Source organism: Periophthalmus magnuspinnatus, chromosome 4, assembly GCF_009829125.3.
Source record: "Periophthalmus magnuspinnatus isolate fPerMag1 chromosome 4, fPerMag1.2.pri, whole genome shotgun sequence".
Taxonomy (NCBI): Eukaryota; Metazoa; Chordata; class Actinopteri; order Gobiiformes; family Gobiidae; genus Periophthalmus; species Periophthalmus magnuspinnatus.
The window spans coordinates 28,771,916-28,796,124 of NC_047129.1; the positions used below are offsets into that span (position 1 = coordinate 28,771,916).

The following is a 24,209-nucleotide window of genomic DNA, read 5'->3' on the forward strand; positions in this document are numbered from 1 at the left end:
AACTCCATTTCTCAAAGATACGACCACGAGAATAAGAAATAATCGCATCTGAACAGTGTGGGGCAGTAATAGTGTGACACATTTTAAAATTGACTTATAGATTACAGTTATTCCTTATAGGTTTGTGGCCACTGTTGGATTAAAAAAAATATCTGTTCTGCATTAAATAGACAATAAGAAAGACATTGGACCTAAACAGTAACATAATAATAATAATAATAATAATTAAAAAAAAAAAAAAAAAAACAATAACCGCTGTTGGAAAATTTTAATATTCCAATGACAATTATAATACACAAGAAATAGCTGAGATATCACAGGTCATCTGTTTTCAAATTATAAACAAAAATGTTACTTACCTTATAAATCCAGACCAGACATTAATTCAGTTCATATTTCTTATCTCCTTTTATAGTTTCCTAGTAGTTGTCAGTTTATTATGTATCATTTATAGTGATCAGATCTGAATACTCTTGAAATAAAGTTTTCGTAATTAAAATGAGTTATTTTTCCACAGTAACTTGCCCAACACTGAAGGAGCAGAGCAAAAAACACATCAATAAAGTTCAAAGCTTTTCATACTGTCAGCGTAAAGCTTTTGTCACTTTACTCACAGTGGGAAGAGGAATCAAAAGTGCAGTGTCCTAGAACTACCAGTATACTAAACAAGTTTATTAATGTTACTCAAGTAGATGTCCTCAAGTTGTACCGACTTGGTTTTACCACCTCTAATAGTCACCATTTTGTAAACCACTGTTCACTGTATGTTGTGTAAGGCCATGTTGATGTCAGATTTATATTGACATACCACATGCTCTGCACATTTTTACTATACTCTGAGAAATGTCCAGTTCTTTCACCATTTTGCACATTACTGTTTATAATATATTGCATTTGGCTGTGATTATGCCAGTTTAACACTCACATAATTAACATAATCACACACACACACTGAAGAAATCTGCATATTTTTATTTTTCAAATTTCAAAAATGTCCAGAAATACAAACAAATGTTGCATTTTTGAAGTTTGGCATTTTCATAAAACACAAAGAAACACAGACAAGTCACTCAAGTTTATAATTTGACAAATAACACAATTCTCTGAGAAAATGCTGTCACGATCAGCAAGGGGTCATAGCCAGTGTTGTTTTTACAATTTAAGGGTGCAATATGTAACTTTTCTTGCATCCATGGAGATTGCTTTGCCTTGAATATCCTACAGTATGTTCTACAATATGTCCTTATTCTTTTCTACCGCCATACAAGTCAGATCTGAGCAGAGGCGAGCCCACTCACAACAAGAATGCAGGTTATTCATTGTTATGCTGTAATTGGCATTAAACATGTCAATCTTGCATTTTTTCACACTGTGCAACATTTCAGGCAAAGCAATAACATCTCCATGGACACAAACAGGTGCCAGCGCGACCTTCCACCCAGAAAAGTTACACAGTGCATCTTTAACAAAACAAAAGTTCAAATTTTGGCATATAAAAATCAAGTATATGAATTTAACATTGTACCACACAACCTCGTAACCTTAGCATTTATAAACATTCACAATCTGGTATGAAAGGCATCCACAAAATTACAAAAATGCCAAATGCGTTCTTTATAAAACTGCAGGGAATTTTTGAAAATAACTTCGGGTGAAACTTTGGGTACCGCTTCTTCAAAACCGTTATTCACATTTAAAAGCATGAAGACATTTTTGAAAATACTTTGATCCCTTTATACTATTTTAAGCACATGAGTATTCTCTGTACAATCAACGTGTATAAAATATGAGGTAATAAAGTCAGACAGAATGGTACTGTCCAGGAGCAGCTGTACATTCAACTTGCAAAGTGTTTTTTTTTTTTTTCCAACTCATACCACTGGGGGGCGCTGTAAGACTAAGCTTTTACTGTGATATTGTACAGTGGTTTTAGTGGCCAGGGTTTCAAAAGTACCAAAAGTCAGACAGAATTTTGATGAAAAATAAAAAATATCTGTTTACATCTGGGGTTTGTGAGTCACTCTTGCACCTTGAACGGAAACTAGTTAAATAGTTCATCGCTATGGCAACAGTCCAATTCATGAATATGCAAAATGAGTATAGGATGACCTACCTGCTACCTGCTTGTGTCTATGGATATGTTCTTACTGTTCCTGCTTGTGCTGAGTTCCCTCTTCACAGATCTGACCTGTAACTAGGCCTAATAGCATCCCCCGCTTCTTTACATGAGGAGAGATCAGTTTAATGCTATATTATGGAATTTTACAGACAAGCAGGTGGCGGCGCACTGACCAGAAAAGCTCCCTAGTGTACCTTTAAGCATCAGACCAGCCAAAAAATCTAAATATTGAGTTAGGCGTCTTAAAACAGTAATGATGTAAGCCAATATTTTATGGTGGTCCAGTCTTGTCATGGGGGTTTCTACATCACACTATACCAGGGGTCTCAAACTCGTGGCCCGGGGGCCAATTGCGGACCGCAAGAGGATATTTTTTGGCCCGCAGGACAATATGAAAGTTTAATATTAGTGTGGCTTTACCATGTGTCACTCGCGCTGTGTACTCCTGTCGCAAAAGATTCAACAAATAACAATGTACATCCATAAAATCCACAAGAACTGGCCTATTTCCTCATGTATGTTGAAAACAGCCATGACGTTTGAGAAGATTTGGAATACCTGATAAGCCCAGCCTCACCCAGACTCTGCCTCCTGCGGCCCCCAGCTAATTTGAGTTTGAGACCCCTGCACTATGCCATTATTATTATTATTATTATGCCTATTATTATGTTGTTGCAAAAATGATACTTTGCAGTCTCCAGAAATACATTTGGTAACAAAGTCTGTTGTCTGTGTCCCACAAGCTTTACCACAAAGCAGAGGCCTCACAAACGGCTGCTATGGCTTCAACGAAACTCGGGTCCACGTGAAGAAAGAGACAGAGAAAGAGCGAGAACGGGGGAGAAGGAGGGAGAAAGAGGGGGTTCGGAGGAGGTAGAGATGGCATGAAGCCTTTTACAGTCTGTGTTTGTGTTGATCCAGAGCACCAGAGATCAGACAGAGGACTAAGAAGTGCTGCTAATATATCTAGAAACTATATTTAGATGTTTACCTGTCTTAAAAATGTGAAAAACTAGTTCATTTTAAACAGTTTGAAGATGAGTTTGCAAACGCTTTTCACGACTGTCAGAGGCCAGAGTTTTGCCGCTGTTTTTCACTGTAACAACTAGTATGCTAATGGTGCTCTTGCTCATTATCCGGCAATAAAATACTTAGTAATTAGAGGCAGACAGCACGTATTTTGTCCTCAAGAGCTGCTAATACAATATATCTGTATATATCTGTACTGAGTAAAACAGTTTTGTTCAATGCATGTGAAAAAATCCAGGCAAAACTCAGGCATCAGCTACAATAATAAAAAAAATTAAGTAAGGTCCTACACCAGAAAAGTTACATTGTGCTCCTTTAATGTGTTTATTTTTTAAGTTTGCATATAATGTGACCTACCCTTTAATGACTAGCTGTGTGTGAACTGGCTCTATGCTTTTGAAACACCTGTATAACTCTTTCTACTTTTAGTTTGTTGTTGTAAATCCTCTTGGTCTGATCTCTGCTCTGGACCCCTCTTTGCTTCACTGTCCCGGGACGTAGGGCCAGCTGATGGAGCTCCCAGACAACTGCATGTCCCGAATGAGCGTCTCGATGGGCGTTTTCCCCACGAGCCTCATAAAGAAGAGCTGTGAGATGAGGTTAGCGGGGACAGCGCGGAGAGCGGGTAAACGCAGTAGGAGCCGGCCGAAGCGCTGTGGCTGGTTTGGGTACTGCAGTCTCTCGTACTCCGTCAGAGCCACCTGGGCCTTCTCCTGCAGCGACTCGACGTGGGCGGGGTCGGTCAGGCCACACGCGTCTGAGGAGACAGGAGAGAAAAGGTTAGAAATACAACACAACATATAATCCTACAGTACAAGACCAGACTTAACCAGTTTTTGTCTGTTAAAAGGCACAGTATGCTACTTTCTGGAGTCAACTTTATGATTTCATGTAAATAGAAAGTTAAAACCAAACTTTGGAACATTTTCCATGGAGACAGATAAGCTTTGTACGATACTGTGGAAGATTATAGTGAAAACAACAGCATTTCCACAAAAACAAGCGGCAAGGGACTTCCTCCAGCTCAAATAAGAGTCAAGTTTGTAGAGAAATCAACCATAATTTAAAAAAAAAACAACAACATTGCTTTTGTCTATTCTAGCGTAAAAAGTTACATAGTGTGGCTTAAACTGTCACATTTTTTTGACCTGGTAAAAAAATCTGTAATTATAAATGAAAAAGGACATTATTTTTTCACAATATCCTCAGAAAATGGCGGCATTATTCAACCCCAAAAGATGTGATTTTTGTCAGTTAAATGAACGTTAATACTTGAGATTAATAGGACCAATGTGTGGAGCCAGTCCCTAACTTAAAATGAGGTAAGTTTGGATATTTCTTTCAAAAACAGTGAATCTCTCTCATCGAATTCTACAATGTAATATTTTTTTGAGAATTTAATCTACATTTTTGTCCTCCTTTGGGTTAGTCCTTGTTAAGATCTACTTCAGCAACACTGCAGTCCTATTTTAAACCTGGTATAAAATGGTATAAATCCTGTTGTGGGCCAAATATTTTCTTAGTTGGTTCGTCTTGGAGTCAAAGGTTATATAAGCACAACCTTATGCTACTGTTCTGACTTGACCCTCCCTCCTCCACTGTCCTGAAGCCACTTGAACTTTGCTCTGAGTCTCCTGTTTTCTACACACACAAACAGCATTAGTTTACAGTAAAGCCGTGCGGTCAAACAGGTTAAGTCCACATTAACCCTGAAAGTGGTCAAAGAAGTAATCAAAGGTGTTACTTAGGTGAACGTAAAACACAGCAGCAAAAAAATACTAGAGTCAAAGTCAAACTATCACATAAAAATTTACTGAATTATCCCTAAAAGTTGGTTATTTTTTGGAATAAAAAATAAATAAAAATGACAAATTATTATGGTGGTGGTCCAGTACTTACTTGGGGAGATATTATTGCTTTTCCTTGCATTAAACCAGGGGTCACCAACCTTTTTGAAACTGAGAGCTACTTCACGGTTACTGAATCATACGAAGGGCTACCAGTTTGATACGCTCTTCTGAAATAACAAATTTGCTCAGTTTGCCTTTAGTTATACATTATTTATAATGATTAGTAATACTCACCTATGTAAAGACACTGATCATGTTAATGATTTCTAACAATGATTATCAAAAATGACAACAAGGTGGGAAACAGATATCAATATTCAACACTTTATCTCTATTAATCACAGTATTTGTTACATTTTCAGATGATCACTTACATCACTACATTTTAGCAAAAAATATCCCATTTGCACAAGCCACTGACATGCCCTGTTAACAAATCATGAACTATGTTGCAACATGTTTCAAAAAGTTAACAATTATGTAATGTTAAACAAAATCAACTTACATATTTTTAAATATGTAATACATTTTTTATTTCACATTTTGAACTAATGGCCAAGTCTGTGTTATGTTTAACAAAATTATAACTTTTAAATGTCATGAACACACTTTTAAATTGAACACAATTCTTCAATATTTTAATTCAACTTTGCCATGGCACTACCATGTTGTCACTGACTACATCTGGTATCCGTCCTTGGTTAGTGGGAAGACTGGCATTGCATGCTGTTCACCAGTGTGTTGTAATCTGGTGTGTAACTTGACACTGCAACTGTGAGTGAGTCTCTCAGATGTGCATCAGTGAGGCGTGTTCTGTGTTTGTTTTTGATGAAGTTCATGTCAGAAAATGCTGATTCACAGAGATAGGTTGAGCCAAACAGGCTGGCAACCTTCATGGCTGCTGTGCATACTCCACTGTACTTCTCTGTGTCAACAAGGCGCCAAAAGTTTGGTGCAGCCTGGTAGGCTTTGAGATGGAGATCATTTTGCAATGTTATAATTTCAATCTCCACCTGTCCAGCATCCAAGTTGAACGTTGCACTTAACTGCTCAGCAAAGCATGTGGTGTCCCCATTCATGAAAGGGTTGGAAATGAAGAACACACATGGTTCAAGCTGATGAAGGTCACAAAACCTATTCTCAAACTCTTGCCCAAGTCTGTTTATTACTTCAATGTACTTTTCTGCCACTTTTTCAAATGTCTCAGATGCAGAAGCATTGTCTTTCAGCACTGACTGCACAGAGGGAAAGTGCAGAACTTTTTTCTCTGTAAATCTGCAGAGAATGCATTCATTTTGGCTTTAAATGCATTTAAAGCACTTATCATATCGACAACAGTCTTACCTTTGCCTTGCAGCTGGCAGTTCAGGAGGTTTAGTTTCCCAGTAATGTCCACCAAAAATGCAAGGTCAAGTGTCCACTCTGTGTCCTCTAGCAGTGAGACATCTTCGCCTTTGGACTGCATGAACTCTTTGATTTCACGCAAAAGAGACAAAAAACGATGCAAAACTCGTCCTCTGCTGAGCCATCTGATTTCTGTGTGTAGCAGTAGGTCCCCATATTCTGCTGACATCTCCTCTAATAGTACCTTGAAAATCCTGTGCTGCTTTGCTTTGGAGCGGATGTTGTTTATGATTTTCACAACGGGAGTCATCACGTGCCCAAAGCCGATCACTTTCGCACACAACGCCTGCTGGTGAATGATGCAATGGTAATGCAGAAATTTGGGGAAGTCTGGGTCACGTTTACAGTGAGCGATGAAACCTGTCTGTCGGCCGACCATAGCAGGAGCCCCGTCTGTTGTCACCGCTACCAGCTTTTCCAATGGCACCTTTTTCTGCACGAAAAACTCCTTCACCGTGTTATAAATGTCAACTCCTCTCGTAGTTGTCTTTAAGGGCAGTAGTGTCAGGAGTTCTTCTTTTGTGGAGAAATCATTAAACACCATCCGGATAAAAACCAATAACTGCGCTGTACTGCTGCTGTCCACGGACTCATCGCACTGGAGGCTAAACCACTTGCACTTCGCCAGATCCTGCTCCAACTGATCGACCAAGTTACTGGACATAGCTGATACTCGTCTTGCCATCGTAGATGCCCCCAGTTGGACGTCGGAAAGAGTGGAGATTAGGTCGCTTCCATTTTTCTCGTCTTTAAATACAGTGTTAGCAATTAATAACATCGCTTCTTTGACAACTTCTCCATCTGTAAATGCCTTTTTTTTCTTGATCAGAAAATGTGTAGCTCTAAACGAGGCTTCGGTTGCTTTTTGTGAGTTTTTGGCCGGCCTCGTAAAAAAAGACTGTTGCTTACCCAGAGCGGTCTTTAGCTCACGGGCTTTTTCTGCCCGTAGGGCGCTTGCAGGTGGATATTTATCATGGTAGCTTTTGTGACACGTATTGAAATGTCTCTCCACATTGTGCCGTTTTGCTGTCGCCACGGTCGTCCCGCAAATCAGACACACGCAGGTTTCTTTTACAGTCGTAAAAAAGAACTCCTCTTCCCATTCACTGTGAAAGAGATACGTTTTCTTTCTTTTTTCTGCCATGTTTTTGGGGTACGAAAGTGCATACAGCGCCCGCTAGCTTACTCTCCACATCCCACAAGCTCTACTTTACTGCCCATAGGTAAATATTGTGCGCGTTAACCTTAAACTTTAAGGTTAACGCGCACAATATTTACCTATGGGCAGTATCACACTTGTATGTATATAGATTTAAAAAATACTATCTTAAAAATACTTTAAGGCTTAAAGTATTTTTAAGATAGTATTTTTTAAATCTATATACATACAAGTGTGATTAAAAAAATAATAGCAACAGAACAAAATTAATTTTTAGACGCAGCTCTCTATGAGATGTGCTATTTTTGGAACAGGCCCGCGGGCGACTCATGTGGTCCTTGCGGGCGACCGGGTGCCCGCGGGCACCGTGTTGGTGACACCTGCATTAAACTAATCTTTTTTAAGCATTCTAGCATTATTACTGTGAGTGAGGTCACCTTTCCAAAGATCTGACTTGTAAGTTTGCCTGGTTTCATCAATTGCTTGTCTCCATTGAGTTTAATGTGGGACGGCAGTGGCTGTAGAGCATACTGTTGTTGTGTTCTTCGGCAAAGCACTTCTCCCACCTTGCCTAGTATGAATGTGGTGAGTGTGTGTGTGTGAGTGATCGGTGGTCGCAGACTGGCAGCCACACTTCCGCCAGTTTGCCCCAGGGCAGCTGTAGCGACAATAATATCTTACTGCCACGGATCATGAACTGAATGAAATTGTAAAGCGCTTTGTGTGTCTTGAAATGAGCTATATAAACCCAACGCATGTCAAACCGTGGAACATTCCTGTCAAAACAATAACATCTCCATGGAAACAAGCATGTACATGTCTAGAAACAAGCATGTACATGTCAAGTTACATAATGCACCTTTAAGTCCAGTTTTTTGTACTTTTTTATACTGACCAGGGGAGAAGAGAGCGATGGCTTTGAGGCAGCTGTACTCCGCTGTGTCGACCTGGAGTCTGTTGAGTTTGTCCACCTGGTCCTGGAACACCCTCACCTGGTCCATGAAGGAGACCACGCGCTCCGCAGACATGGGAGAAGAGTGGAAACCTGCCGCGGCCAGCAGGGGCGCCATATGCAGAGGGAGGGCAGACTGAGCAGCGTTTAGGATGAACAACTCACTCCAGCTCAGCCTCAACAGCGCCACCTACAGAGGAGATAAAACGGAGAAGAGTCACTCACAAGTGGTCAAAAAGCTGTAGCAGGTGATAGTTGATGTATATGATTTCAAAATGCCTGTGCTATAAAGATTTGTCACTAGGAGGAGTCAAGATCCTGTGCAGAGACATCATGCCAAATTCTTTATTAATCAAAAATGTACATACTTGTATCTTGAACATACATATGAACACAGTATTTATAGCCCGTTATGTGCCTGGCGAACTATTTTGTGTCTGTTTTGAAACACTAGACCTACTAAAACCCAGTAACCTCGCATGTACTGATAAGCTATCTGTTCAGTTTGGGTGTATATCAACTATATTCCTCACCAAATGTATTTTTCTTGGCCATTTCTGGATAATATTATATAACTTTAGTTTATAACTTGGGATGCGGCGGTCCAGCGTTTTTATTTCCAGTACTAATATTAATTACCTGGTCTGTGTACAGATTGGGGCACGCTCATATTATGTGATGCATCACTTTTTCTTCAATTGAACATGTATATATGACAGTGTAGTCATGTGACTCATACATTTAAATACAATTAGTATGCACCTGTGAATTTTACGTGGGGATCTCGGGGATCTCTGAACAACACCTGATTGTTACGTCACTTAGCGGTGACCCAGCGAGTGCCCCTACTTTATATTCTCAGTACCAATATTGATACTTTGGTTTTATGTATCTGTTGGTGCCCGATTTTAACCGATAACAGAATATTATACAAAACTGATCCAGTTGTATTACGCAACTGTTAATTATTATTCAAATAACTACAGAACAGCTTTGAAAAATAATGTTCAAATATAATCTTGAATCAAGTTATACTTCAACCAGGATATCGGCAGAGCCAGTATTTTTTTTCACGGATCAGTGCCAATATCTGGTGCCAGTATCGGTATCGGTGCATCCCTAGTTATAACGAGGTCAATAAAGTAGCACCTTATGAAACTTTTTTAATTGATAACAGATAAAATGTTTTTACTACATACCCAAAATGGCTTCTGTCTCACCTGCTCTGACACTGGTAGTTCAGGAAAGTACGGTATATTTCGAGCCCACTCGATGGTGCTGAAGAGAAGCCGCGCTGCCAGTTCACAGATACTGTCTATGCCCATGACAGAAGCTCCCCCGGACCCCTGCATCTGCGCCTGTCCGTAGGGGGTGCTAAACCGTCCGCTGGGGTACGGCTCTGCGCGGAGGAGCTGGGAAATAAGCTCGGAAACTGGCTGACCGTTGAAGTAGTCGGGCCCCACGTGTCCAACGCCGGGACCCCCAACTCCGGCCCCCAGAGAGCCAGGGCTGATCACAGCATGAGAGGGAGGGACACGGCCTCTCTGAACGGCTGAGGACACAAGAAGGGCAATTATATTAATATCCATGGGTTTCAGAATAATGAAAATGTAGAACTGTTGCCATAGCAGTTAACAAGACAAAACACAATATGAGATCTAATTCCTAAAACAAAAATTACAATTAGATTTGCTATTTTAAATTTCAAATCAAGACTGAGTTCAGAGTACATTTTAATCATAGCAGCAATAATATTTGAAAAAAGGCTGAAATATTGCTAAACGTATTCAAGATTTACATTTCACTAAGGACATTGTATTAATAAATAAGATAATAGTAGCCACTGTGATTGTAAAACTGTGAAAAATGTTCCTTAAATAAAACATTAGATTTCTTCTTTTTATTTTGGAAATGGAGACAGAATGATGAGAGGCATTCTGCAGTTGTGCCACATTATTATTGTGGCAAAGGTACCTAATCAAAGTGCACCAAACTACAGCCGTGAAAGTATTTAAACAAGAGGGCATGACGGTTGAATGTCACCGGTGTTGATATAAACATTGTGTAATTTAGGTCCCAGGTCAAACACCGTGTGAGCGAGAGACTGCGATGGGTCGATGTTATGACCCTTACACCGAGTAGTTAAAAACAACAGATGTGCAGCAGTCTAAATAGTTTTAAAATATAGATATCCATTCATTGGTCTTATTTTATTTTAGTGGAAACATAAACACATTTTGCATTACAATTTAATAAATGCAACCCTAAAAGTTACAACCAAATTTTTTTTTGTTAGTTAAGTTCTTTTGTGCCTGCAGGTTAAAGCTACGCTACGTAATTCTTCTTGGAGGTTGCAACCACCTGCTGGTCTCAATGGATGTTACTGCTGTGCATAGAATGTTCCACAGAATGGCATTATACAAATCTATCTTGCATTTATTCAATCACATGTGTTTTTTACTGCTAAACAATGGATTAAAAACATACATTCTTACTGTGACAGGGCTCTCCTTGCCACAGATCTAACCCTTTACTTGGCATTAAAGATTGTGTGAACTGCTTGTCTCCGTGGAAATAGATAACTTTAATGCCATACTTTGGAACATCCCAGACAAAACAATAACATCTGTAAGCATATTAAGTTATATTTGTATTTATTGTGTTAAACTTTGATTTTATTTCACTGCAGCACTTTGGAAATGGCTTTTGTTTATAAAATGTGCTATAGAAATAAAGTGGAGTGGGTGTGGACCTTTGACCAGAAAAGTGATAGGCTGCATTTTAAAAACACATTTGAGTGTGTGTGGAGGTGCACAGTTCCAGGTAGTGTGGAAACAGTGAGCCTCGGGCAGCTCACTCAGCGCTTCGTGAATCACCAGAGACTAATATAACTCTGTGAACTGTCACCTCTGCACATTATGTATGGGGCAGGGATCACTGACAGAATCTGACACGCAACCTCACGACAACACTACAATTACAGCTACACATTAGCACTACACAGATAAAGTAGGAGTGGAGACGCAAAACAATATATGGATTTTACGGCTGTAGGCGTAAAATAGTTTAATTATGATGATTATAATGCATTTTATTTTTAAGTGCCTTTTGAAACACCCAAGGACATTATAGGACAAATTAAAACATAAAAACAGGTGGAACAGGTTTAGTGGTCGATTAATTGGTCGATGGCGTCTTAGTAGATCAAAGTCAGTCTTATTTAGATTATAAAGATTTATAGGGGACAACAGCAGAACGGAGAAATAAGACAGAGTGTGACACAAGTTTAATCTGTTTTTTATATAAATACAGATTATATAAAAAAGTAACAGTAATTATAGATGCCAGGATGTATAATTGCTCCTATTCACCCATTGAAGTTAATGTAATTATTGGAGGGAGAGAACAATAAATGCATATTTTCAAGCCACAATAATTTGAAAAACTAATTTGTTTCAGGAGCAGTGCACCAAACACCTTTTTGACAACATAAAACTTTTGTCACTTACTCATTCTTCTTGTGAGCTTTAAGCCATGTTTTAATATTGCTACCTCATCAAAAACAGACCTGGAGTTATGTTTTGTTTCACACATTTTTGCGCAACCTTTATTATTAGTCAGCCTGAATCTCAAAAATCTTATGCAAGTTAGCAGCTACCTTTCACCTTTGTTCAGTAGAGATTGACAATTCCAGGGCTAAAAACATCCAAATGATTCTTGTGAAGGTGTGTGGAGTTTAAAAACACAGTGGGGCACTTCCTGTATTACCACCAGGACATCAAGGTGGAACAGAGTGTTTCTGTTTGAGCGAAGAACTCAGCCTAAATATGTGGAGTTTGTGTGTTAAACATGTGTGAATGAAACAAAACACAACTCCAGGTCTGTTTGTGATGAGGAAACATTATAACATAGATCAGAAAATAGTATAATATGGGCATTTTAAGATCACTATATTACAAAAAGGCAACTGCGCAAACAACTGCTTACGTGGCTATAACATTATACATCAATAGGTTTCTTTATGTTTTAGTGTTTCTTTGGGAATGGTTTGAAAATGCAGTTTCAAACGCAGTATGACCGCCTCTTTCCACAGCGCTGTGTTTGACCCTTGTTAAAATGCCTTGGCTCCACTGATGTCAGTTAAACTGCCCCTGACGTTAGTTAAACTGGCCCTGAACACTTTCACCGGAGCTGACCTCACCTCACAAGAAGAACCGCTCTAAACCTGTTTTGGTGGTTAGACTCAAGTATTTGACTGGAGATACCAAGAAAATGGCAGCACTCAGCCCTTTGTTCATGGGTCACTGATTATAGTTCATGGACATTTTATTACAGGTTAGGTCTGTTAAAAATCAGATACTAATCAATACTAAAACAGTCACATTCACAGGGCAGGAATGAACCTTTCCTGAACAGGTTTAGAATGATCCTGAGCTGAATCAGAACAAGTATAAGACACATAGACTAGTGTACACCCATGGACCACTATGGAACCTACATGGACGACTGAGGGATTACACAGATAAAAGACCAGCATATACAAGAAAGTACTAGGATTTAATGTTGAAAATCACTGTTCTATTGTCTAAAGGAGGATTCATTGTGGTATCAGAATCAGTATTGTATATTGAGTTTATTCCTTAGCACTGAACTTGAATTAGAAACTATTAGAGGTCTAGTTTGTCCTTTTAATTTAGATAATATAAATTAGCCTATTCTGCCACTTCCTTGTCTTCATGGAGATGTTATTGCTTTAATGGGAATGTTCTGCAGTAAAGCATTAAACATATATCCTGCATCAAGTTTTATTGTTCAGAAATACCTCATTCTTACACAGAGCAGGGTAATCTCTCCACAGATCTGACCTGTAACTTGGTCTAGTTGTGACATGAAGATAGATAAGCCTAAAACCATACTGTGTAACTTTACCTGAGAGAGCATAAAATCTTTGTGGAGACGAGCAAATATGGATTAAATGATTTGAAAAAGACAAATTCCCTGCTATAATCCAATAATAAATTAGTAGTCTTTTTAAGGCCTAAGTAATACTATTAAACAAAAAATCTTAGCAAAATACACACCTTTCTTGTTGCTTTTCTCTTTTTAGTCGGACATTTGCGTTGTGATCTAATTTATCAAACAGGCGCCATTTAGCATTAGCATTTAGCATTAAATATTAGCCTATAACGCTTTAGTTAGTGCGGGAGATTAAGGTTCTCTGATTGGTCAAACCAGATGTCATTTATGGTTGAGTCCCGCCCCTTATCGCGGAAACGTCTCCTGATTGGTTGAAAGTTAAGCCTTCTACATTAGCAACAACACTTTTATCCGTGGAGAAATGTCGGGTAAGCGGGCGAAACAAGTTCAAATATAAAATAACCATGAGCTGGGTTTAAAATATGTTTAAATATTAAATAAATTTGCTTTATCAGTAGGCCGCAGCTCTGCCAAAAATAGATGCTTCTATCTTTTTAAAGTTAAAGTTGGTGGTTAGCTGTAGCTGTTAGCCACCAGAGAGCGCCATTGTACAACTCCCATGTCTGCAGGTTTATAATGATAAAACTTGAAGCACCTATTTTCCTGCTAAAATTGTTGTAATTCTCGTTTTTAGATCATTATTTTGGTGTCCAGTGATGAAATGATATCAGTAAAAAACGTGGCTAAAGAGTAAACAAGCTAAAAGAGCACGATCTTGGACATTTTAAGCATAAACTACACAAACAACACAAAGCAGAAGTCCACTGCTCACACATGACATGACAAAAACATCTGAACAACATTGAATATAAAACAGAAATGAATGGATGGATGCATGAATGACAAAATAAAATAAAGGGGGAGTTATATAGGTCCATAGTTATCATAAGGCTACATAGAGTTTAACATTAAAACCTTACAAATTTGGCTTTTGAGTTCTGCATTTGATATTCTTACCTTCTTTGCGCATCCCCACCCTGAAACACTTCTTCAGTCGACAGTATTGGCACTGATTGCGATGATGTTGGTCTATTTGGCATTCTCGGTTTGACCTGCAAATTAAAAACAATACAATGAAATATTAAGTGAGACAGGATAGACTTAGTATGTACATTTTACAAGTATTTAGTGTATGTCCTTTCACTATTGGATCCTTTGAGGGTTGCCCAGTATCAGAAAGTGTGATTGTTGTCGGCAGTGTGGTGAAGTATTTTACCTATGTAAACAACAGTTTTTGCTTGAGTGAGATTTGAACCGGCTATCTTTTGGTTTGTGGGAAATGGCTCACCCGCTCTATTACTGTTGGCCCAATGATTTATATCAATTACATTTGTTTTTTTACATAGACGTCTGCAGTTAAACAAATTTGAATCGAATCGAGATCTGATCTTTATCATGGAGACGTGTACAGTTAGTCCTTTGTCAGTAGAAGCATGTGGTTTGGAGCAGAATTCAGACTTTGGAAGAAATGTGACTATTCTTTTGTGTTAAATGTCAATGATGTAATGCCTGCCTTGTTTACGCTCATGAAATTAAGATTGGAAGCCATTTTTATTTGCTTGGAACAAAAATTCAAACAAAATACAAAATTGTGATCAATGTATACAAAAAACTAAAAAAAACACTAAATGTTTTTTCCCCATTCCACACTCTGTTACTACTAAGTATTTATAGCTGTTAAAAGTGTTTTTGTTCAAACTTCACCTTTGAAATTCAATCTTAACCCATGTCATTCATATATATGTCTGATTTATTGTCCATTTCTGTTCTCCCCTGCAGCTCCTTTGACCCCTGTGCGCAGAGTGAACCCTACAAGCTGCCGAGGCTGTGACCTTTGTAAATCATCAGTCATTCACGCCCTTTTTACGGCCGCTCTTTCGAAACCACCTACACTCTCCCTCAAGGTGACAAACAACCATGGGTCCATTCACCAGTTTCGACTTTGGACCAAAATAATAGCTTTGTCTTGCGTTAGTGTTACAATATTCAAATTTCTAACTTGATTTAAATACTAAGGAATAGGCACAGTGCTCAATACTGTTTCTGATACCACGATGATAATAAAAACACTCTTTCTGTTGACAATAGGATGTGACTATCAACATTAAATTGTAGTATTTTCTTTCATATTACCATGCAGTCTTGTATCCCTCAGTCGTCCATGTAGGTTCCATAGTGGTCCATGGGTGTATACTAGTCTATGTGTCTTATACTTGTTCTAATACAGCTCAAAATCATTCTAAAACTATTCAGGAAAGGTTCATTACTGAATGTGAGTTTTTAATATTGATACCTGCTCAGATGAGTATTTAGTTTCTGTACTAGTTTAGTATCTGTTCTTGCCAGATTTTCTATAATATTAACAACCCTACCTTGCTTATATGCGTCAGGTGTGGGTTGAATTGACTCACCACATTGTGTTCTATGGTTAAGAATAATAGCAACGTTGACCTTCTAAACCAATCACATGACTGACCTTCACAGCGTTCTGTTTTTCCCACATAGCTGTTTGCTCGATATAACCAAGGTTGTTGCATATCATTTTGCATTGCTTCAAATGAATGTAAATATTGGACTAAAACAACATGTGAGATACAGAAATAAATATTTACTAAGCCTGACTCATTCTTAATAAACTATTTGTTCATTATGAATTTGTTAAGGCTAATTAAGGTGTAGTTATTAAAAAGCGGCTCTGAAACAACATTAAAATAACATAGGTCTTGTTTAATACCATGAGTTGAATGTGTTTTAGCTAAAATGCAGTGTTTTGTATCTTGTGTATCTTGTGGCTTTAGTTAATCATGAATCAAAGTGAATGTAAACACCACAGCTCTGGTCCTGGCTTGATCCCAGTTCAGTCTTTGGGGAAGACTTAGTTCGGGTCTGTTCTAGTCCAGGTTTAAATCCCAGTTTGGCTCCAGCTTTGATGTGGTGTGCAAGTGTGATCGCGTCCTGAGTGATGTAACTAAACAGCAGGTCTATCTAACGTTTAAAAATAAATAATCAGTGAGTTTTATAAGTACGTGCTCTTTTTGCGATTGGCTTTTCTGTCCATTACATCAGTTTTGTTGACAGAGAGATGGACTGTTACAACATGAATTAGCTGATAATAATCACATAATTAAAATATAGCGGCAATGCAAACTTGATGTATACAGCTTAGAAAACTTGCCGAAGTAATCAAAATAGGACAACCACATAATACAGGCTTATACTTTTAGCAAAATGTTTCAGTAAATATCTCAACATATCTGACTATAGTTCCCACATTTAACTATTTTAAACCAAAACATAAAATTTTAACTGCACTCAACATTCTCGTGACCCACTTTTGGGCTGTGACGCACTACCGGGTAATCAATTTTACATTTGTGTGAAGTCTGTGAAGTTTTTTTCTAAGCTTCAAAGGTTAACAACTAGCACATCTTGGGGCAAAAGTTGAGTCAACAAGCATGTTTTTTGCATTTTCCAACCGCAAGGGGTCAAAAGTGAGTGAACTGTGCTAACCCCAGTCATAATAAATGGAGGTGGTTGCCTCGTTAATGGAAGTTGGCTAAAGATCCACTATGTAACTTTTTTGGCAAGACGTCTGCCTAGAATGACTAGAATGTTCTATCAATTTTGTAGGTGTTTTTATTGATCAAAAAGTCCTTTTACTCCACAGATCTGATAGATAAACTAAATGCCATATTGTAGAACTCTGTAACCCTTTAATTAACTAGTTGCTAAGCTCGACTCAGTGTTAATAAGTGTTTGTTCATTATGGAGTAAATCTTTGTTCATGCTTTAGGCTAATCAAGGCTAAGTTACCATAAAGTCATACCAAATTTCATATTGTGACTCTTTATGATAGCTACACTGAAGTCCTTGTCTAGATACTGAGATTTCAGATTTGATACTAAGGAATAGAGTTGACACAGATTCTGCTATCACAATAATAATAAACACGCTCTTTCTTTAAACAATAGAAAGTCATTGTCAGCATTAAATAATAGTACTATCTTTTATATTACTATGTGGTGTTAAATTTGTGTAATCCCTCAGTCGTACAGGTAGTTTCCATAGTGATCCATTGGCGTATACTAGTCTGTTTGGTCTTATATTTGTTCTGATACAGCTCAAGTTCATTCTAAACAAAAGGTTCATTTCTGTCCTGTGATTGTGACTTTTTTAGTATCGATACCTCAAATGGGTATCTAGATTTGATATTTGCGAGTGCGGTACAGCAGTTTTGATTAGTATCTGATTTTCGACTTTTGTTAACCCTGTCTCTTACCTGCAGGAGTAGTTGAGGTTCCTCCTAACGCTGCGTTTGAAGAAGCTCTTGCAACCCTCACACGTGAAGACCCCATAGTGCTTTCCGCTGGACTTGTCTCCGCACACAACACAGTCCACCACGCAGGCTTTATCTTCATCGGCTACATCCACGTCGCTGCTGCCCGCTTGGGGTGAACCATCCTCATCCTCCCTCCTCAGGTACTTCTCCCCAAGTCCATTTGTGTCCCCATTAGGGTTACCCCATCCCCCGCTCACCATGGCCATACTCAAATTTCCACACAACCCTATAATTACTACTACTAATAACTTTTAAGTATTAGAAGCATGCAGTCGTTTAGGGTAGTGTCAAAATGTTTTCCATATATGTCCAAAAATGACTTGGTAGGCAGGTTTCAAACTGTTTCAAAAATTAGAAACTGGTGAAATTGTGTTTTTCTTCTAGCTCTTAGACTCTTAGAAGAACAAAATCATATGCAAAAAGAGGTTGTCCAAGCAGATTTTTGTTGGTAAAAATGAAATAGTTATAGTTAGTCTCTCGTTATGTTTGACTGACCTCTCTTCAAGTTGGTAAAAATGTGTTCCTCTGCTATATTGATTTTTTTTAGCAACTATCACGAGCACAAAATCATGCTAATCGATGCAGAAAGACTGGTTTTCGAAGCAGATTTTTGTCAGTAAAAATAAAATGGAAGTAGTCTTGTTAGTCCTGTTTGGTTGACCTCTTCTTCTCAAATTGGTAAAAAATGTGTTCCTCTGCTGTATTGATTTTCTGAAACTATCAAAAGTACAAAATCATACCAATTGATCCAAAAAGACTAGTTCTCCAAGCTGATTTTTGTCCGTAAGTATAAAATAGTAATTGTCTTGCAGTCCTGTTTGGTTGACCTCTTCTTCTCAAATTGGTAAAAATATGTTCCACTGTTATATTGATTTTCAGAGATACAAACTCATATTTTCCGAGCAGATTTTTTCCGTAGAGATAAAATAGTTGTCTTGCAGTCTTTTGGAGTGACCTCTCCCCTCTGGCCGTGTGGTTATTCTGACCTAGGTCCACTCCAGTGCTTTTGTATAATGCTCTGTCCGCTCCCGAGCCTATTCACGCCTATGTTTCGTAGCCCTGACCTCTGCTCATTGGCTATCGAACTGCGTGAAAACTTAACATTCAGTGGAGCAGAGTTCAAGCTTAAAAAAAGGGTAAAAGGTTGCAGCCTCCTTTGCACAGGAAACAATAAATTAGACCACTTTCTTGCCCCCCTTGTTTTTCTGCCTTTACAAGTTGTAGTAGTAGTACCTCACCTATTCTGTGTAGTGTCACCAAGCGCTTCTCAAGATCCTCCTCAACAACTTTCACACAAAAAGACACAAAATGCTATAACTTCAACTTTCTTCGGACTAGGTTAAAAAGCCCTGCCCTCTCTCTCCCTCTCTCTTTCTGCGACTTAAAACTAGTTCAACCAGTTTGCTGTTATCAACACATCTAAAGCTTTCTGTCCGGACTCACTACTGACTTGTTCTGGCTGTTTTAGTGGTAAAAGTGACTCAAGCTTGCAGGACAATGTCCAAAAATGTCCGTTCTAGCAATGTGGAAACTCAGTTCAGCTTAACACAAATGCACGCTTGTTTTGGTTGACCTTAAAATCCCCAAATGGATTGCGGTTTCACAAAGTTCTTCAAAGTCCTTCGTCCTCTGTGGAAATAAAACAGTTTTGTAGTGTTCAGCAGCTGTCTGTGGGTCAAATGTCACCGCGAACGCAAACAAAACAATCCCAAGTTGTGAAATGTCCCACCAAAGCTGTTCAGCAGTGTTGTCCTATAGTCTTTTCTGATCAGCGCTTGTCCGGTATTAGCAACCCATGATCAGTTTTCCTCCGCATTCCCGTGTAGCTTGTCAGGAAACCCCTTTTTCCGCTTTTGGAAATGAATAAGTCAAAAGAAATGTTGTGAAATCCCAAGTCTTTGTAGAGTTTGTGTCCTCTCGTCTGGCAGCTCTGGGTCTGCCTCTGCTTGTGCTGTGTCCTTTAGAGAGAGTGAGCGTGTGGCGGAGTGCGAAGGGATTTGACACTGCTATTCAAGCCCGGCCGTTGCCATGGCGCCGGATGCCTTATAAGGACAGCAGAGTCAAAGAGCAGAGAGAGAGAGAGGGGAGAGAGGGAAAAAGAGAGAAGGGAGAGAGAGGCTGAGGAGGGGAGAGAGCGAGGGGGAAAGAGACAGAGGAAGGGAGAGAAAGAGGGGAAAGAGGGAGAGGGGGGAGAGAGGAAGAGGAAAGAGGAGGGGACTAAGGTAAAAGAAAGAGAGAGGGAAAAGAGAGGAGAAACAGAAAGAGGTAAGGAGAGAGAGAGAGAGAGTGAAAGGAAAGGAAAAAGCAGAAATAGAGGGAGAGAGGAGACAGGGTAGAGATTGAGAAAGGGAAAGAGAGAGGTGAAAAGAGGTGGAAGGGGAGAGAGAGGGCAGAAGAAAGAGGGACAGCAAGAGAAAGGGGGAGGAGAGAGAGAAGAGGAAAGAGGGAGGGAAAGGGAGAGGGGAAGAGAGAGAAAGGAAAGATAGAGAGGGGGGAGAGCTAGAGAGGGAGAGTGAGGACGGCAGAGAGGGAGGGCAGGAGAGAGAGGGAAAGAGCAGCGGACAAGCACACACACACACACACACACACACAGAGCACAAATTCCTGGCGCATGTTTCCCCCATGACCCCGGGCCAGAGCAGAGTTAACCCCCTCACTGCTGTTACACAGAGGGCTACAGGGATCACATGGACACACAGGCTAACCACATGCAACAACAGTGTGACTTCATTTTGTGTCTGAGATTAAGACAATTATTCAGGTTTATTAGCGCAGTTTTGTAAATTGTCTTCGCATATATAGTTTTATTTCTTGATTTGTAAAAGGTAATACGGATAGATCAACAGGAACAGAAACATTAATCAACTTTTTAATTTTGACTTAGACCAGGAGTGTTCAAACTTTTTTCATCAAGGGCCACAAGTTGAAACAGACAAAATTTAGGGCTGCGGGCTTAGCAGGTTGTCAGTAGATTAAATAAATACGTATATTTAGTACAAGTTAGTTTGAACTTGATGCTATAAACTTTCAGTAAAAAGCACGGTTTATGATATTTTGGAGCAATTCACAGTAAGCCTGAGGACCAAGAAAAACTGGTCTGTGGGCCGCATTTAGCCCCCGGGTCATAGTTTGGACACGCCTTACTTAGAAAAAATGTATTGTTTTACAAGGAAAATTTCAAGGACGCTGAAGGTCACAAGTATTGCTCCCTAATTACAATTTAAGTATAGTTCTTAATAACAAAGAACATATACAGCAATAGTTTAACCTGTGTAATTGTATGGTTAATTAAAAATACAATGTGCTATATATATAAAACAACTCGAAACAATTAAACTTAACACTTAAAAGCAGACTAGCATACAGGATGTAACAGAACATACAATATATGTAATAATAATAATAATAATACATTTATATAGCACTTTTCAGGACACTCAAAGTCGCTTCACAGTAGATACAATAATAAAATATCACAAAAATTTACAACATAAAATCAAGCATTAAATATATACATAAATATATACATTGTTTTGGCCTCTAGTGTCAGAAAACTACCCATAAATGTGCCTTACGTCCTAGGCATTTAAAACAGAACACATTTAAGATCAGATTTCACCAAAAAACAAGCAAGAAACATATTCATTGTATATATGAGTATATCTCTATTGACCAGAAGAAGTCCTAATTGTAGAACTTAGTGGCTCAGTAGTACATTCAACCCCAGACACATTTTGAGCTCTAAATTAACCCAGCCGTTTAAATGCGTTTACCCCATGACCCCAGGCCTGTCTTAACTATGACGGCCTTCAGAACGGCGCCTCTTTCTGAGACGCCTCCCTCACTCATGTTCCCCTCTCTGCTCTAATCCCAAACACTTCCTCTGACTTTGTTGACCCAATAATAACTGGGAGGGCGTGTTTTTGTTCAGCGAGTTGTGAAATGGTTACCCGATCTCCGGCAGCTCCTTTCACACCTGCCCTGCACACTCATAGGTCGTGCAAAAAGGACACCCGCGGCTGTCGCACTCATGCTGTGTTTGTGGTGTCAAGGAGTGATTAGGGAACAACAGGGACTTACATATGTAATCACAGCTCTGGAATGAACCAATTTGTCCAGTTTTATGTAGGGCAGTTATCACGATTTTTTTTTATGTCTTATTAATCACGTTTTTAAAATGTATTTAATTTTTTTCAAACCAAAATTAAACTAAATGCTTTGCTGACAGGACTGACTGTAGATCACTTGATACCACCGAATATCTATATACTATTGATTAAATAATTGAAAATGAACTGAATTGTGTCTGGAGTTGTGGCATATAAACAAAATGTATTTTTATTGTATTTTATTCACAAACACTGCTGCTGTTTAAAGGTCCTATATGACGCAAAACTGACTCTTGTGAGCGTTAAGTCATGTTATTATGTTGTTACCACCTCAAAAACAGACCAGGAGTTGTGTTTTGTTTCATTCACACATGTTTGAGTAACTCTTTATTATTAGTCTGTCTACATTTCCAAACCTCATAATGTTCCACCTTGTGATGTCAGAAAGTGCTAGTTTTTGAGTTAACAGCTACGTTTTACCTTTTTATTTGTTTAGCAAAGATTGACAATTCCAGAGTTGAAATTATCCAAATGATTCTAGTGAAGGTGTGTGGAGTTTAAAAACACAGTGGAGCACTTCCTGTATTACCATATGACATCACAAGGTGGAACAGAGTGTTTGAGAGAAGAACCCAGCCTAAATATGCAGAGTGTGTGTGTTAAACATGTGTGAATGAAACAAAACACAACTCCAGGTCTGTTTGTGACGAGGAAACAACATTATAACATAGATCAGAAAATACTGTAATATGGCTCCTCAGCTCAACATGCTTTTGTGTGAAAGTTAAACCAAAACTAACCTTGATTTTGATGTCATCGAGATAAGTTCCCAGGAAATGCTCTAAGGAGACATTGTTGTAGAGGAAAGGCAAACACTGGTTTCATTCAATACACTGACATTTTCTCAAACTTACTATTACTTAACTATGTTTTGGTTTGCAAGGTGGTGGTTTGCAAGGTGCAGTATCTAACTTTTCTTTGTCTGCGACCTGTTGTCTCCATGGAGATCTAATTTCTTTGTGTGGAAGAATTCACAGTATTTCACATTAAACTGAGCAAGCGATGCTATTAGGCCAAGTTACAGGTCAGATTTGTGTAGAGGCGGGCCTGCTTATAGTAGGAATTCATGTTTTTCAAGGTATTTTTGAGCAATATAAAGACCTCATATTAGGTATTTAACATGTTATATATTAATTGACGTATTTATGTAACATTTTTCTCTCATCAAAAACATGCCTGATGAGGTTTTATATAGCATCCATGCATGTTTGAGTAATTTAGGGATCCCTCCGGAGCACGATCGAACCCTCTTCCTCACTGTTTTTTTGTGTCCAATGCTCAGTCTACAAGAACAGCAATTTTCCATAAATATACAAAAGTATGTTACAAAACTATACTATACAACTTCACAAACCTGGTGCGATGTGCAGTATTTTCATTAGAAGAACTCACACTGATTGTAATGTGATAGCACTCTAAAGGGAGGGGAGACTCAGAAGGTCAAAAATTAAACTGAAACGTGTTAATATGTTGTTTTTGGTGAATATAACATTTTCAAAACAATAAAAGGCAGCATGGTGATCTAAATATGTTATGTGTTGGCAGTTAATACCCTTTACAACTATAATACCCAATCATTAACATATAAATTTGCTCATGTAACAGTTTTGAACATACACAAACTTTATAGGTGGTTAGTAGGAGTTGAAGTTGAAGTTACATCTATAGCGTAATAAACCAAAATCCAATTAACCACAAACTTTTAAACTTGAACAACCTTTATTCTTGCCACATGTCATCACTTCCTCATTAGCTGCATTTTCCCATATCAGACATTGTGCTCCCTCCGTCAGCGTTGTGTGGGCTGCTTCTTCATTGTCGCTCCGAGGCTTCCACAAGAAAAGGGAGGACAGAATAAACAAGCTTAGGCTGCAACCAAGGTTTCCAATAACCACCTCCAACACACTCACTCAAGAGGCATTCAGTGTGCGGCTTAAGAACCTCCTAGCGCCCCAAGACTGTTTGCTCACCACAGGGCCTATCTGGGAACTAACCAGGACCACTTGGGACAAAAACTGGATCTAAATCTAGGACTAGATCAGGACTAAAACAGGACTAGATCAGGAACAAACCAGGATTAGATCAAGATTAAACCAAGGATGCGTTCACACTTACACATACGCTACATCAAACACATACACACACTACAAAAAACTGAGACTAATCCCAGAAGTAAACGTAAACTAGACCAGGACTAAACCTAGACTTGAT

General features: G+C 38.7%; 2 protein-coding genes across 2 annotated transcripts in view; both read right to left on the reverse strand.

Moving 5' to 3' along the window:
- Positions 1-24,209, reverse strand: part of ankmy1 (ankyrin repeat and MYND domain containing 1) — a 295,837-nt gene that overhangs the window by 52,369 nt on the left and 219,259 nt on the right. The gene's annotated exons all lie outside the window — the stretch shown is intronic.
- On the reverse strand, positions 958-19,817 carry LOC117370018 (nuclear receptor subfamily 2 group F member 6-like). The gene is made up of 5 exons (XM_033965365.2): positions 17,770-19,817; positions 14,448-14,542; positions 9,734-10,065; positions 8,457-8,703; positions 958-3,905 (listed from the first exon to the last, which is right to left on the reverse strand). The coding sequence occupies exons 1-5, from the start codon at positions 18,033-18,035 to the stop codon at positions 3,631-3,633; spliced, it is 1,215 nt and encodes a 404-aa protein (XP_033821256.1). The 5' UTR covers positions 18,036-19,817; the 3' UTR covers positions 958-3,630.